The following is a 16,431-nucleotide window of genomic DNA, read 5'->3' as shown; positions in this document are numbered from 1 at the left end:
AAATCATTAATTGAAATTATAGCATTGATAAATCGCAATCTAAGCACTTATAGTCCATACCTATTGGTAGCACGTACGACTATGACTCGTTCCTAAGAGTATGTTTCCAAGGACGAATCGTCGGCCACCTATACAAGCACACGGGTTCATTAGGGTAAGGAAAGACCCATTTAGAGACCTATATCTACAAAAAGATTCGTAGTTTTACCCTAGGTCATCGCCGGAGAAGCTCCGACAGTAAGGACAGTGGTGGTTAGGATAGCGAGTCAAGCGGGAGAGGGGTCACCCTTCGTAGCAAGCCCTCCGTCGATCACTTTCTTCATTATCTCTCTCCTTTCTCATCTCTCTCTCTCTCACCTTAGGGCTCTTAATTTTGGATTGGGAGGAGATGGGGTGATTTGGGAGCTATTTATAGTTCTAGATGGTGTGCAAATGGCCTTATGGCCACTCTATTTAATACTTATATCCTATGGCTGGTCATTTCTAATTACTAACGGGGCCCCCAGGAGGGCCTGCGGGCTCATCTATACCATGTGATAGGTTCCTCACCAATGGATCAATGCTAGGACAGTCTCGGTACGATCGGATAAGTAGATCAGCCGTGGGAAGACTGTGTCAGATCAACGATCAGTAATGTTCAATTGGGTCCACGATTATACGAATGTGTGCAGGAAATTATCCTTACCCTATGTGTAGAGTTTGGTCATAAACCGACGGTCTGAAACTCTCAACTTTGCGCAAGAGCGAACGACCCAATTCACTTAAGTTTCAGCTTCTTCTTTTAAGGTATTTGCACTTCTCATGCACCTTCCCTTTGGCTCAAGTTGAACAATTCTGGACACCATGCAGGTTCAACTCCCGCGATAGTCGTCGAGCCCAGTAAGACAGAGATTGTTCTATAATTTCAAGGCTAACGGACCTTCGATGTGTGGTCTAGGTCCCCTACGGAGTTTCAGGGCACTCCTGAGAGGGGTGGCCCCTCAAAATTTGCCTCGGGTTATTGGATAACATTGCACTAGTGGCACTTGTGATCCTAGTCTATCTTCATTTGTAGGGATGGTGGCTCGAACTTACACCATCCAGATTTGACTCCTGCGATGGAAGTCGAGCCCCAGTAAGATAGACATTATTCTATAGTTTCAAGGCTAATGGACTCCTAACGTGCGGTGTAAGTCCCTTACGGAGTTTCAGGGCACTCCCGAGAGGGGTAGCCCCTCGAAATTTCCCTCAGGTTATCGGATGGCGTTGCGCTAGTGGCACTTGTGATCCTAGTCTATCTTCATCTGTAAGGATGGTGACCTGAACTTAATTTTCCTAATGTTAAGTACCAACGCACATCTAGTCGTCACTAGCTAGTTGGGTATGGTCCTCGAGTGGTCCCGTCCATGGTTGAACTGGGGTCTCAGTACGAATTTTTCCAAAATGTTACAATGTATGGCTCGAATCATCATACACATTTGCCACACGCACGATATACTACATGGAGGCACAAACAGGCATATGATCTTTTCCTTAAATTCTGGTTTAGGATGAAATCCATGTCCAAACCATTCAAACCGGATAATGGTGCACCGTGAAAACATGCTCAATTATGATGTCAGAAGGCTAGGAAGATCCCTTCCTTGCATCTAATTAACCTTCCCCAAAACAGGGAGCATTAGACTTCTTCAATGCATCTGGGTGTTGGGTAAGTCATATTACCGAACTTACTTTCGAGCAGAGGCTAGTAACCCCTATAGGCTATGAATGATAAGGATGCTTTTATACGATCTCACTTCTATCCATTTTTATTTTTAATCTTTTAGAAAAGAACTTATACATACATGTTGTTATTTCCATGAAGTCACAAGGAATGTACTTAAAAGTAAAACTGTGAAAGATGGATTAGTGACAATTTGCAGAAACTAGAATAGGGGAAAGTAGTATTCATGTGTTGAGAGGCCTGAAGCTATATAGTTTCTCAAAAAGGGTGGTTTTTATCATTATATTGGGGTTCAATACCATATATCCAAAGACAAATTAAATTTTGTGGTGCGTGTTGACAATTACTAAAATGTTTTCAGCATAGATGAAGTGAGGAGGAGGGATGGTTAACAGTGAAGTGTGAACTGACAGTGGGTGTACTAACAAGCTAACAAAAAAAAAAAAAGAAGAAGTGAGAAGTATAGTCTCCAAGAATGGGAATGAGCGTACCTAACTTGGTAATTATATGCTTTTGTGGCTCTTGTTACTGATACACTAGTGCATTGATCATGTTAATTTCTATGTAGGAAGATGCAATTTGTGAAGTTAATCTTCATTACCTTTTAGCTTACCTGACTTAGTAATTATATGCTTATGCTTGGCTTCATCAATGCTTTTGTGGCTATTTCTTAGTTTTTAATTGGATAAATTTGCTTTCATACATATGCGCCATGATAAGTCGTATCAGAAATTGGTGCCCCTTATTGCCATCAAGGCACAAAATTGTTGTCTAATTCATTGTGACTCAATTTGCATACAGTTGTTGACCAATATATTGTGCCACCAGAGGCATGATATGCATGTGGATATATGTGTGTGCACATGTGTACGTCTTTCCTAGTCACAAGGTTCCTACATAATTTTATTACAATCAATCACTATCTAATTGTCTATTAATAACGTGGAATGGAAGAACAAGGTTTATGTGGTCGACTCTATTAATTGGGATAAGGCTTAGATGATGATGATGATGATAACATGGCTTCATCATCTTCGAGCTCTGTGTCTGTGAAAAAGCAAGCTTCCATGAGAGGTAACATTAAGCTGCATGTTCAACGGCCATTCTGATTTAGCTCAACGTAAAACACTTTTAATATTACCTTTTTGATGGGGACCTCAAAGTCTATACAAGAAGAATAAAGGATGGGTGGGGCCCGATAGTCTTCTGTAGGCTCCATAGGTCAGTCGACCACTCTTGTAAGCCAATAAAGGTGGTATGGTTGGGCCCCCTTAAGCCAACAAGCGCATGTGTTCTTTTTGTCAAGAAAGTTATTGTAGGGATATTTTTGTAACAAGTCTTTTGCAATGATATTTTTGCAATATGCCTTTTAAGTAAGTCAGCTTAGGATCTTTATGTAGGGGTTTCTTGGGGAGAAAGAAAATACATTTTAACTTTAGTTTTTGAAGTAAAAAACTAAAGAGGTGCCGACTCATATCTTTCCCATCTTGGTGCCGACTCATATCCCACTCTATTCTCCTAATTTAATCTCCTATACTCTTCATCTTCTTCCTACTCCTCACATCTTCTCCTTGAAATATTTAAATCTTTGTTCTTTCTATTTATTTTCTTTATTCTCGTCGTCGTCCACTATCAATTTGGTATCAGAGCTTAGGATTGCCGATGTCGACTTGCACAGGTAGATCCTACCATGTGAGATTTACGGATAAGTAGCGGGATGACACGCTTGTACAATGGCGGATCAACTCGACTACTTGGTGCGTCGCATGGATGCCTTGGAGCCTTGAGTTGAGCGATTGGAGTCAAGGAATGACAGAAATTGTGTACCTATAAACTCTACATGTGACATGGAAATGGTAAAACTTTCGGATAGTATGTGGCGATGGAAGAAGGTGAGGTCGATGATCTTCCTTGAGAGAATCCAATGGCACCTGATATCGTAACAGCTGGTAGGGCCACTAGAGAGCGGTCTATTTCCCCATGAGGGGCGCTCATGGAGACTGTACCAATGTATTTTGGAGGGGACCAACCGAAAAGCAACTATATTATGTGGCCGACGATATTACAAATAATATTGTGAGAATGTACGTACCTAACTTCTTTGGCAAGTTAGAGCCAACTCAATGCCTTGATTGGCTGGCAGTGTTAGAGGATTGCTTCAAATGGTATGACATGGATGATGATCGTCGAGTCAGGTTTATGAAGAAGAAGCTTAAAGGGGCATGCACATGTTTGCTGGAGAAGTGTGGAAGACCGTGTATATTGACTTGGCCAACAACTTATTATTCATTAGAAAGAAATGAAGTCAAAGCTAAAGGAGAAGTATCTTCCTCTTAATTATGAGGATGTGCTATATGAACAGGTAGTCAAACTACAACAACAAAATATGACAATGGAAGAATACACGGAACGCTTTAACAAGCTCATAGTCCATTGTCAGATTATAGAGGAGGAGCATCATAACCTCTCTCGTTGCAAGCTGGGCATAATTGTTGAAATCCAAAGAGAGATGATTACTGTGAGGCTTGATAGGATATATGACGCATCCAATTGGCTCTGAAATTTGAGCAACAATTTTGGCAGCCTTTTGGGAGAAAATTTGGTGCAATTACCAGTAGAGTTGATGAATCGATGAGGTGCAGAAGTCAACGGGACAACAAGGGTCCTTGATAATGCAACCACCAACAAGCCTGCTAACTCAAGGCCACCTTGTTTGGTAGAGAATCAAGGCAAGGCCCTTATAGGGAGCGATTTACGTAGGGATATAAAAGACATGGACTGCTGTAATTATGGTGGAAATGGTCATTATATATCATGTTGCCCTCGAAAAGTTATGATTATTTGTGTGAAAGAAGAGGATAACAAATCCTAAGGGAGAACAGATCCATGTAAGGCTGGTGACCCACAAGAAGACACCTATGAATGTGGCCTGAAAAACGAGACATTGGCCGTTGTTCAGAGAGTTCTTATAGCACCTATGAAGGACAAGAATGAAGAATAGCGATGAACTATTCGTTTCCAAATCCGAGTTCGATATGGTGATAGAGTAAGCAACCTGATGATTGATGGGGGCACCTATTCAAATGTGGTATTGCAAGAGCTGGTTGGGATGATTCAATTATGAATGGAGGCACACCTACAACCCTACAAGATTGCATGGGTCAATAACACGACTATTCTAGTATCCAAGAGGTGCTCGGTGAATTTTAAGATAAGACATTTTGATGATTCCATTTGGTGAGACGTAATTCCCATGAACATCTCCTATATACTTAGAATGCATTTGTTTTATGATCAAAAGGTGTTTAGTGATGGAGAAGCCAAGATATTTGCCTTTCGATTCAATGGCACCTGTGAAGAGAAGTAAACCAATGAAGAAGAACTGAGCCACAGTAGTTAATGTCTTAATCATGAGGTGGTTTAGGGAGGAGAGCAAAGAGGTGTTATGTATGCTCTAGTAACAAGGAGGTCGAGGACAATATCTCCACAAATGGGCAAGTGGTGAATCGGCAAGTTGAAAGGCTAATGTTTGAATTTTAAGATATGGCACCTAATGAACTGTCATATGAATTACTACCTATGAGTGACATTCAACATGATATCGACGTCGTCTCTTCCTAAACTTCCAGCCTATAGGATGAATTTGACCAATTATGCCAAGTTAAAGAAGTAGGTTGATGAATTGTTGCAAAAAGGCTTTATCAAATAAAGTCATAGCCCATGCATTGTCTCAACCTTACTAACACAAAAGAATGATAAAATTAACTTGATGGATGTATGTGGATAGTCATGCCATAAATAAATAAATATCAAGTACTGCTTCCCACTACCACGACTTGATGATATGCTCGAAATGTTGACTGGTTCCAAAGTCTTTTCGAAGATCAACTTAAGAAGCTGCTACCACCATGTGCGGATCATACTTGCGGATGAGTGGAGGACAACATTTAAAACAGAGGATGAGGTCTACGATTGGTTGGTTATCTTTGGATTCACCAATGTTCCTACCACATTCACGCGAGTCATGAATCAAATATTTTATGTTGTTGTCTATTTTGTTAATATACTTGTATATAGCAAAGAGGTTCGAGTACATCGTCACCTTTGACAAGTTATGAAAACAAGAGTGCACTTTTATGAGCACAAGTGTAATATTTATTGGCCGCATGAACTTCCCATGGTGTAGAAGCTGACTCATTAAGTAAAACATCATATTGGACTGGCCTATTCCTACTATTATACATTGTGGATTTACGTCAAGTATATCAATCGTGGCCCATATGCAGGGATCCACCCAACTTGGTAGATCCCGGGATACACTGACGCGGCGCCCATTAGAGTGAATAAATACGTATTAGGCATGATTGCCCATCACTTCCTGGCATCCTTTAGTGTGGCTCACCTGATTTTTGGATAGGGGTGATTCTAAGTATGTACGGTGAACAGGAGAATTCTGAACAGAAGCACGGTTTGGATTCCAAGCAGGCATCAAGGGTGGGTCCAACACAGCCCACATGTGCGGTTATTACCATATATGTGAACGTATGCGATCATATGCGTCCTCATTAGTTATTTCCAATCTAAATTTCCGAAAAGTAGTCGGCGTATGTGGGGCCCACCGTGATGAAAGTGTTTTATCCACACTGTTCATCGTTTTTCTCAGATCATTTTAAGGTATTAGCCAAAAATATGAGGCAGTTTCAGGGATTAAGTGGACCACAACATGGGGATTGAACGTCCACCATTAAAAACTTCTTAGGAGCTGGAGAAGTTTCAGATCAAGATGATATTTGTGTTTTAACTTCATGATATTTGTGTTTTAACTTCATCCACATCTACATGACCTTATGAATAGGTTGGATGGTAAAAAAACATCACCGGCCCTTAGAAAGATTTCAACGGTAGGTGTCATTATCACTGCAGCTTCCTTTGCTGTGGTCCACTGGATCTGTGGACATGCTTCATTTTTAAAATGATACCTTAAAATGATCTAAGAAAAGTGATTAACAGCGTGGATAAAACACTTACATCACGGTGGGCTCCACAGATTAATCCGTCCGGCCGGGGTAGGACGCAATCCGCGTCCGCGAGGGACACGGGCTTCACGCCTCTTGTACCTCCAAAGGACGCTGATCGCAAGGGATACCCCTCCGTGCCAGACTCTGTCGAGACCACTGTAGAGAGTGTGTGTATATATATATATATATATATATATATAGAGAGAGAGAGAGAGAGAGAGAGAGAGAGAGAGAGAGAGAGTCATGCTCCCCTGTGCACCTACGCATGTGCGCATATGAAACCTCACGTGAGAAATTTTCACCCTAATCTAAAATTCTGATGGGCCATAGCAAAGAGAAATGTAAATCAAGGGAGGGAATTGTTTTAATTTTTCATGGCCTATCAAAGCTCTAAATCAAAGTAAAACTTAGTCCCGGGGGGTTTCATGAGGTGCTACTTCACATGAACGGTTCAAATTTTGGATCCACATCATGTATGATAGGTTCTCAAAAAAGTTCGTTATGTAACAGGTACGAACTTATTCGCAGGTGAGCGTTTCCGTGTGTGTGTGTGTGTGTGTGTGTGTGTGTGTGTGTGTTTCATCCACACCGATATTTCATCCACACCCCATCTGTTTTGCAAGACTATTTTAGTACATGAGCTCAAAAATAAAGCAGACCCAAATCTTTTATTAGCTACACCACATGAAACAGTGGGAATTGATTGCTTACTGTTGAAAACTTCTCAGTGGCTACTGTAGTTTTTAGGTGTGGTATCATGAAGACGTTAGATGACAAATAAATATCATGGTGACCCTAGGAAGGTTTCTTACGTGGGTGTCATCATCTCTACTATTTCCTGTGGTGTGGTCCACTTGAGCTCGGTGTGGATGAAACATATACATCATGGTGAGCCCCATAGAGTGATTGGTCTGCGGGCAATCTCATTCTACATTGACGACATTCGGTACAATCCACTGAAGGCCAACGAAATAATGCCACGTGCACATATTGGGTGGGAAACGGATTGGCTACTCCCCTGCCAACAGCCAATGGCTGGTGGTCGGTGATCCGTGGCCCCACCATGATGTATGTGTTTCATTCATGCCATTCATCTATTGTTCTAAATCATTTTATGGTATGAGACAAAAAATGAGGTATATCCTAATCTCAAGTGGACCACATTATAGGAAACAGTGTTGAATGAACGTCGATGATTAAAATCTTTTTGGGAGCCATAAAAGTTTTGGATCAAGCTGATATTTATTTTTTTCCCTTCATCTAAGTCTTTATGACCTAATCAACATATTAGATGTCAAATAAACAGTACAGTGGGCCTTAGGAGGATTTTAATGGTGGACATCCAATCTATTGTTTTCCTGTGGTGTGGTCCACCTGAGAGTTATATTCCTATAATTTTTTTCATCAAGAATTTAAATGATATGTAAAAATGGATATACGGAATGGATGTAAAATATACATCATGGTGAGTCCCACATAGCACCAACCACTAGCCATCGGGCTGGTGGCAGGGAAAGCGGATTGGCTGGTGTACCTCACACCAGCTATATAGCTGCTGTATTGACGTCAACAAGTTCTGTGGGTCTGATTATGAGGTATGTGTTATATCCAAACAGCCCATTCATTTGGTGAGCTTGTCTTAAGGCTTAAGACTAAAAATAAAACAGATCTAACTATCAAGTGGACCACACTGCAAAAATCAGTGGGGGATTGAACCTCTACCATTGAAACCCTTCTTAGGGTCACAGAAGTTTTGGATCAATATGAAATTTGTTTTTCCTATTCATTTAGGGCCTGTTTGGCCAGGCAGATTGGATGGGATTGGATGGTATTAGAGTGGATTGCATGGATTTCAAGGTAATGATAGCTGCGTCAGTGGATTGGTGCAAGATCTATAGGATTGCTATATGCTAGGATTGCTATATCGGGTCTGTTTGGCACGCCTGGCCAATCTTGAGATTAAACCTTCCAATCCCTTTCAATCTCTCGAACTAAACACATCCCAGGCATTTTTGAAGGGATTAGGGTGGATTGGATGGGATTTAAAGGTAATGACGGTGATGTCAGTGGATTGTCTAAAGATGCATGGAATTGCTATATATCCCCGGATCAGGACCTGTGTCTGTTTGGCATGCCTGGCCAATCTGGGGATCTATCTTCTAATCCCTTCCAATCTCATCCTATCTGCCCCGGCCAAACAGGCCCTTAGGTCTTTGTGACCTTATGATCAAATTGGATGGAAAATAAACATTAGGGTAGGCCCTATAAATTTTTTAACAATGAAAATTATTATCTCCACTGCTATTTGTGGTGTGGTCTATATAATCTTCAGATATAATTCATTTTTTCTATAATACTTTAAAATGGTATCTAAAAGTAGATGAACAGTGTAGATATAATAAATACTCACCGCGGGAGCATCTAACTTTGATCTCCTTTAAACCGTTCGTACAATTCGGAGCCCGAGGAGCGTCCGTCCTCGTCCTCGCAACACACGTACCAACCCGAACTATATAGCTGGGGGTGTGGTACACCAGCCAATCCGCTTCCGCCCACGAGTGCCTCACCTAATACGAAACGGATTGGCTACTCCCCCTGCACGGACGTGGATCAGGTACTGTCAGGTTGAGTAGTGAGACTCGTTACTGATGTGACACCACCAAGCTCTGTGAGCCCACCACTATGTGTGTTTTGTATTCACACTGTTCATCCATTAAGAGAGATTATACTACGGCATGATTAAAGGAATGAGCCACATCCAAAGCTTGAGTGGACCCCACTGCAGAAAAGGGGAGCTGAGTGACGCCCACCACAGTGCAAAGGTCAAAATCATCATGGATACAATTCAACTTCCCATGACGTGTGAGCTCAGCATATCTACTATTTTGTCCTTTTAGGTCGCCCAACTTGCGGTAAAAGAAATTTTTATCTATATTCCTCGTATAAGTGTATAGAGCTTATTTTTTAAGCTCTCCACGTAAGAAAAATCCTTATTAAAAGAAAATATCAGCATTGTGCCACAGTATACGACCGACACACTGCAATAGGATAGGATTATTTTAAAGATGGATGTAAAATGTGCACTTAATTAACTTCCTTCTAGATGACTTTCCAAAATGCCTATATTTCACCTCAACACCGATGGACACAACTCATTTGACAGGCTGTTGCTGGAAGTTCTTGTGCTGAGAAGCTAGGTGGGGTCCATGATAATGTTTGTTCAAAATTTAATTTGATTCATCCATTTTGCTAGATCACGTTAGGATATCAGATCAAGTAAAAAACAGATTCAAAACTTAAATTGACAACACAGAAAAATGTGAGAATTGAACATCCATAGTTGAAACATTAGTGGGGTACATTAGTTTCGAATCATGCTAGTATTTTTGTGCTTTGAGTTCATCTCAATAAGAATGACTTTATGAATGGTATGGATGAGAAATAAATATAAGTAGACCATAGTAGGTTTCAAAATAGGCATTTCCATTCCCACAAACATTATGCTAGGCCCCACCTAGCTTGGGAGCGTGGGAACTTCCTGTGAAACACCAGTGGGCAATCTCCAGCACCGTTGGATGCATGCATTCTGAGTTCACGTCTCAATGAAAGAAATACTCAACAAAATCACGTGGTTGCACAACTCGTGTGGACGCTGTTAAAAATCAATGATGAGTCCATCCAACGGTGTTCCAAATGGTGTGGGCCACCATAGTTTTTCATGAAACTGATTTTCAGAGATCAGGGGCACGCTGAGGGGACCGCATTCAGATTCTGTAGTTACATATCCCTCCGGCACCGTGTGGGTACTAGAAAAGCACTGTGGGCCCCACCATGATGTATGTGTTTTATTCACGTTAGCCATCTATTTTCTCAGCTTATTTTAGGGCATGAGAGCAGAAAATGAGGTAGATCCAAATCTCAGGTAGACCACACCACAGGAAATAATGGTGATTGAATGCCCATGATTAAAAACTTCTTGAGGCCACAAGTTTTGAATAAAGCTCATATATGTGTTTTCCCTTCTTACTGCCTGTTTGACCCAACCAATAAATTGGATGGCAATTAATAAACATAATAGTGGGCCCTAGGAAGTTTTTAGGGTGGGAATTCAATCACCTGTGGTGTGGTTCACTTGAGATCTCATTTTTTGGGCTCACGGAGTAAAACAAGTTGGTAAAATGGACGGATAGAGTGGATAAAATATATACATTATGATGGCACCCACAGCACCAACCAACACCCAGATCTGGATACTGGAGGGGTCGCTACCGAGTCCAACTTGGAGGGATGCGTCTAATACACCAACCACATTGGGTCCACTTGTATAGGTGCCACGAACAACTTGTAATGGTACAACACTACTGTAGTGCACGGTAATAGTAAAAAGAGAAATTTCATCCCCTTGCATTCAACTAAAAATTTCAAAGGATGGGATTATCAAGAGCTAGGTAAAGTTTGGCACAGGGATTGGGAGGGATTTGAGGGGATTTAGAATATCTGGTTGTTTGGCACAATAAAATAATTGGAGGTCTGAAATCCACGGTAAAGCTTGGATTACATCTAAAATCCTTCTAAAGTTGCATGTGTAATATGTGTTAATTTATTGGACACATGACCCACTAATGATATCCCAAAATAATTGGATTATCAATTGCATCACTATAATTACTTTAATACAATGATCAGCACTGTCCAACCATTGTCCATGTAAATCAACTGTTAAAAATCGTTGGTTAGTCACTTGGATGTGATCTTGTGCTTGTGGCCCATCCGAGACTTGGAATTTCACCATTTTCAAACAAAGTAAATATTGCAGCGGGCTTATTACAACCATTGTCTCAAACATTACATAAGTTCGCTAATCAAAAACATTATAGTTGATTTAGTAATTAAATTCGAACCCCGGTAAATATGCTATGCATAGCTACTTTGGGATTAAAGTTGATTCCGAATTCAAGGTGCCAAACTCAATAAGAGGATTTCAAATCCAGGGGTTCCAAATTCACGCTCCCAAATGGCTCGGGAGATTCCATTCACTTGTATTGAACTAAAAAAATTCAAAGGATGGGATTATCAAGAGCTAGGTGAGTAGATTTCATCCAATCGCATTCAACTAAAATTTTCAGAGGATGGGATTATCAAGAGTTAGGTAAGTAGTAGGAGTAAAGAGAGAATGTACTATTCAAATAAGTTTGGACATCCATTGTGTCCACAAGGTCAAAATTCTTTGGGCCCTACCACAATGTATTTATTATATCCATACCATGCATCTATTTTGTAAGATTATTTTAACACATGAGCCCAAAAATGAAGCAGATCCGAAGCTCAAATGGATCACACTACATTCTGTTTAAGCCTTCCTAAGGTCCACCATGATGTTTATTTTCCATCCAACCTGTTTATAAGGTCACATGGATCTATATAAAGGGAAAGCACAAATACTAACTTGATCCAAAACCTCTTTAGCCCCCAAGAAACAAGGATGATTGAATGACTACAATTAAAAACTTTCAATGGCCTACAGTAAGCAGATCGGTAATGGGTTGAGTGTGGGAGTGTGAGCGTGTAAAAATAAATAAATAAATAAATAAATAAATAGAGTTCCACCTAATCCGCTATCCAATGTTTTGAATGTATCCGCCATCCGATGATCTGAATGTACACGGATTCATGATTACTCATCCAGTACCGAGTTCAGCAAGGTTGGTACTCGTGTAAGTTGTGGGACCCACCATAATATATGTGTTATATCGTGTAAGTCGCCACACAGGGAAAACGAACTTCGTTGGAGAGGATTGGCTACTCCCCCTGCTGCCACCAGCCCGGTGGCTGATGGTCGGTGCTCTGTGGGCCCCACCATGACGTATGTTTTTCATCCATTCCGTTCATCATTTTTAGAGATCATTTCAGGGCTTGATGTTAAAAAATGAGAGGGATGTAAATATCAGTGGCCCACACCACAGGAAAACAATAATGATTGCATATCCACCGTTAAAATCCTACTAAGGCCCACTGTACTGTTCAGTTGACATCCAAAATGTTGATTAGATCATACAGACTCAGATGAAGGGCCAAAACAAAGATCTGCTTGATCCAAAACTTTTGTGGCCCCCAAAAAGTTTTTAATGGCCTACATTCATTCAACATTGTTTCTTATAATCTGGTCCACTTGAGTTTGAGATATACTCATTTTTAGTCTTTATAACAAAATGATCTATAAAAATATATGGACGATATGGATGAAACACATACATCATGGTGGGGCCTACAGAACACCGTCCATCAGCCATTGGCTGATGGCAGGGGAATAGCCAATCTGTTTCGGCTTTATTAGCTCGTGGAGATCGAGAGGAGAGAAACAGCAGAGAGATGTCGAACCACAGCGGCGCACATATTCTGGTATTCCCTTTCCCTGCGCAGGGGCACATGATACCCCTCCTCGACCTAACCTATCATCTATCCGTCCGTGGCCTGTCCATCACAATCCTCGTCACTCCCAAGAATCTCCCCATCCTCAATCCACTCCTCTCCAAATGCCCCTCCATCCAAACTTTAGTCCTCCATTTCCCAAAATACCCCTCCTTCCCGTCCGGCGTAGAGAACGCCAAGGATCTTCCCCACAAAAACGCCCTCCTTACTATGATACACGCCCTGGGTGAACTCTACCATCCTATCCTCCACTGGTTCCAATCCCACCCTTCCCCTCCCACAGCCATCATCTCGGATTTGTTTCTTGGGTGGACCCACCGCCTCGCCTGCCAGCTCGGAATCCCACGTGTCGTCTTCTCGCCGTCTGGGGCCCATGCACTCGCAGTCGTTAATACCCTCTGGCGTACCATACCCAAGTTGGAAGACCCCGCTGACGTGGACTCCCTTCTCTCGTTCCCTCACATTCCTAATTCCCGGAAATACCCCTGGAAACAGCTGTCAATGGTGTATAAGAGTTACAAGGAGGGAGACCCAGTTTCGGAATTTATAAAAGAAGGGATGCGTGCGAATCTGGTGAGTTGGGGAATTGTTATCAACTCGTTCAGTGAGTTGGATGGCGAGTATCTGGAACACTTGCGGGGGGATCTGGGACACTCGCGCGTGTGGGCGGTGGGGCCCTTGCTTCCTTCTGGCGAGGTGGGCCCCACGGAACGTGGCGGGGAGAGCTCGGTGCCAGCTGGCGAGGTGATGAGCTGGCTTGACCAGTGTACGGACGGATCGGTGATTTATGTGTGTTTCGGCAGCCAGGAGATCCTAAATCAGCGGCAGATGGATGTGCTGGCGGACGGTCTGGATGCGAGTGGGGCCCGGTTCGTGTGGTCCGTCAAGGAGCCCACGGCGGGGGAGTACGGAGTGGTCCCCGCCGGTTTTGAGGGACGCGTGGCGGGGCGGGGGCTGGTTATCAGGGGGTGGGCCCCACAGGTGGCTATACTGGGTCACCGGTCGATCGGGTCGTCTCTTACTCACTGCGGGTGGAACTCGGTGCTGGAGGCGATCGTTGCGGGCGTGCCGATGCTGGCGTGGGCCATGGGCGCGGACCAGTTCTTCAATGCGGGAATGGTCGTGGACCAATTGGGCATCGCGGTTAGGGTCTGTGAGGGTGCCGACTCAGTCCCTGACTCGGACGAGTTGGCTCGGGCTATGACTGAGTCAGTGAGTTGGAGCTGGCCGCAGAGGGCCCGAGCCAAGGAGCTGAGTCGGGCAGCTGTGGGTGCTGTAAGAGAAGGTGGGAGTTCTCGTAAGGTCTTGGATGAGTTCGTGACAGAGCTGCGCGGACTCAGTGTCAGGTCCTGAGAAGATGACTTAGTCCGGACACGGATTCGGTGCTGTTGGTAACACCATCCCCAGCGGTGGTGTGTCAACGTGATGGTCGCATGTATGTATTTTATATCCACACCGTCCATCCATTTCCCCCCTGCATTTTAGGCCGTGGCGAAAAAATGAAGTAGACATGAAGCTCAAGTGGACCACATCACAGTAAATAGTGATGATTAAACGACCACTGTTAAAAATTTCTTCGGGGCCACGAAAAGTGTGGATTAGTATGATATTTATGTTTTCCTGTCATCCATATCTCAGTGACCTTGTCATCAGTTTGGATGAAAAATAAATATTACAGTGGAAAAGTTTTCAACGGTGAGTGTGTCATTATCCCTATTGTTTCTTATAATGTGATCCACTTGATCTTTAGATTTGTTTCATTTTTGGGCTGATGGCCTAAAATGAGCTGGAAAAATTGATGGATGGTGTGGATATAAAACGCATATATCACATTGGGCCAGGATGCCCAAGACACCACTGCTGAGATGGTGTTGGCAACACCACCTAATTGGCGTCCAAAGCTTGCATGGTTGTAGTGGACGCGGATTGCATTGTGTGGCACCCCCAACCTTAGGCGTGCGCTGACATGGCAAAGTTCTATGGCTATATTATGATATATGTGTTATATCCATATTGCCTGTCCATTTTATAAGATCATTTTACGACAGGAGCCAAAAATTAAAAAGCAGATCCATGGCTTAAATGGATCACACCGATAAAAGCATTGGGGATTGAACACCTACCATTGAAAAAGTAATGGGCGATAAAAATTTTAGATTAAGCTGATGTTTGTCCTTTCCCTTCATCCGGGTATGTTTAACCTTATGAACAGGTTGGATGGCATATAACATTTTGATGGGCCATAGGAAGGTTTCAACTGTGGGTGTCATTGCCCTCACTGCTTTCCGAGGTGTAGTCCACTTGAGCTCTGGATCTATCCTATTTTTCGGCTCATGACTTAAAATCATGTTACAAAATAGATGGACGGTGTGGATATAACACATACATCATAGTGAGGCACACAACACTTTGCCATATCAACACGACCATGAGGTCCTTTGTAGTCTAGTCTTAAATATGTAATATTGTATCACTAAAATTAAAATAGAAAGGGTGTATTTATCAGTAAGAAGAAACCGTTCTGCTCCTGTCTTATTATTTAGACTCTGGCCGACTGTGATGGGTGATACATGGACACTTACATATTCCATATTTGGAACATGAATAACCCAATTAAGCAGTGCAAATTATGGTTCCTTGTTAGATGTATCATTATTCCAAAATTATGTTGGATATCTGATTGTGGGATTGGTGGGAATTTATTGGACTTTTAAAGATGAAAAATATCCAATGATGCTATGCTATTTTAATAAACTGGTGGTTGGGATTATTCATAGTGTCTGATTTGTGACTAATTCTTAGAAACAGTGTGTTCCACATTTAATTTTATCAAGTGTACAATTACTTAGTGCCTGTATATTAAGTGTCTATTATAACTCTCCCTTTGGTATTTGACAGTGTTTGCATTTATCTGAACATATCAAATCTACTGGCATAGATAACGCTATGTTGCAGTGAAATCTCAATAAGAGAGGAACAAACGATTATCTTTTTTTGATTGCGTAACGTGATTGAAATCTAAAAAGTCACTGAGTAGTGGAAAAAAATAAGTCCAATTGGTTATTATCATGCGTCGTGTCACATATCTTCCCCATATGACATAGTGGGCTACTAACCTGGGTGAACTCATGGCCGATAACAAGTAATTGATGTGCTCTAACTCATATACTAGAGACCATCACGGCCGATCACTCGATACATGTGTTATACATTTACTCATTCCATTCCTTTTGGCGTGTCATATTAAGATATTATGAACGCCCACCATTAAAAGATGAATGG

At 42.1% G+C, this 16,431-nt stretch overlaps 1 protein-coding gene across 1 annotated transcript; it reads left to right on the top strand.

Annotated features, from left to right (window-relative positions):
• Positions 1–12,842: 12,842 nt before the first annotated feature.
• Positions 12,843–15,334, top strand: LOC131255682 (UDP-glycosyltransferase 89B2-like). The gene has a single exon (XM_058256472.1). The coding sequence runs from the start codon at positions 13,090–13,092 to the stop codon at positions 14,500–14,502; it is 1,413 nt and encodes a 470-aa protein (XP_058112455.1). The 5' UTR covers positions 12,843–13,089; the 3' UTR covers positions 14,503–15,334.
• Positions 15,335–16,431: the final 1,097 nt, after the last annotated feature.

Source organism: Magnolia sinica, chromosome 9, assembly GCF_029962835.1.
Source record: "Magnolia sinica isolate HGM2019 chromosome 9, MsV1, whole genome shotgun sequence".
NCBI lineage: Eukaryota > Viridiplantae > Streptophyta > Magnoliopsida > Magnoliales > Magnoliaceae > Magnolia > Magnolia sinica.
Note: the sequence above shows the minus strand (reverse complement) of the source record. Positions and strands in the feature narration are given on the sequence as shown.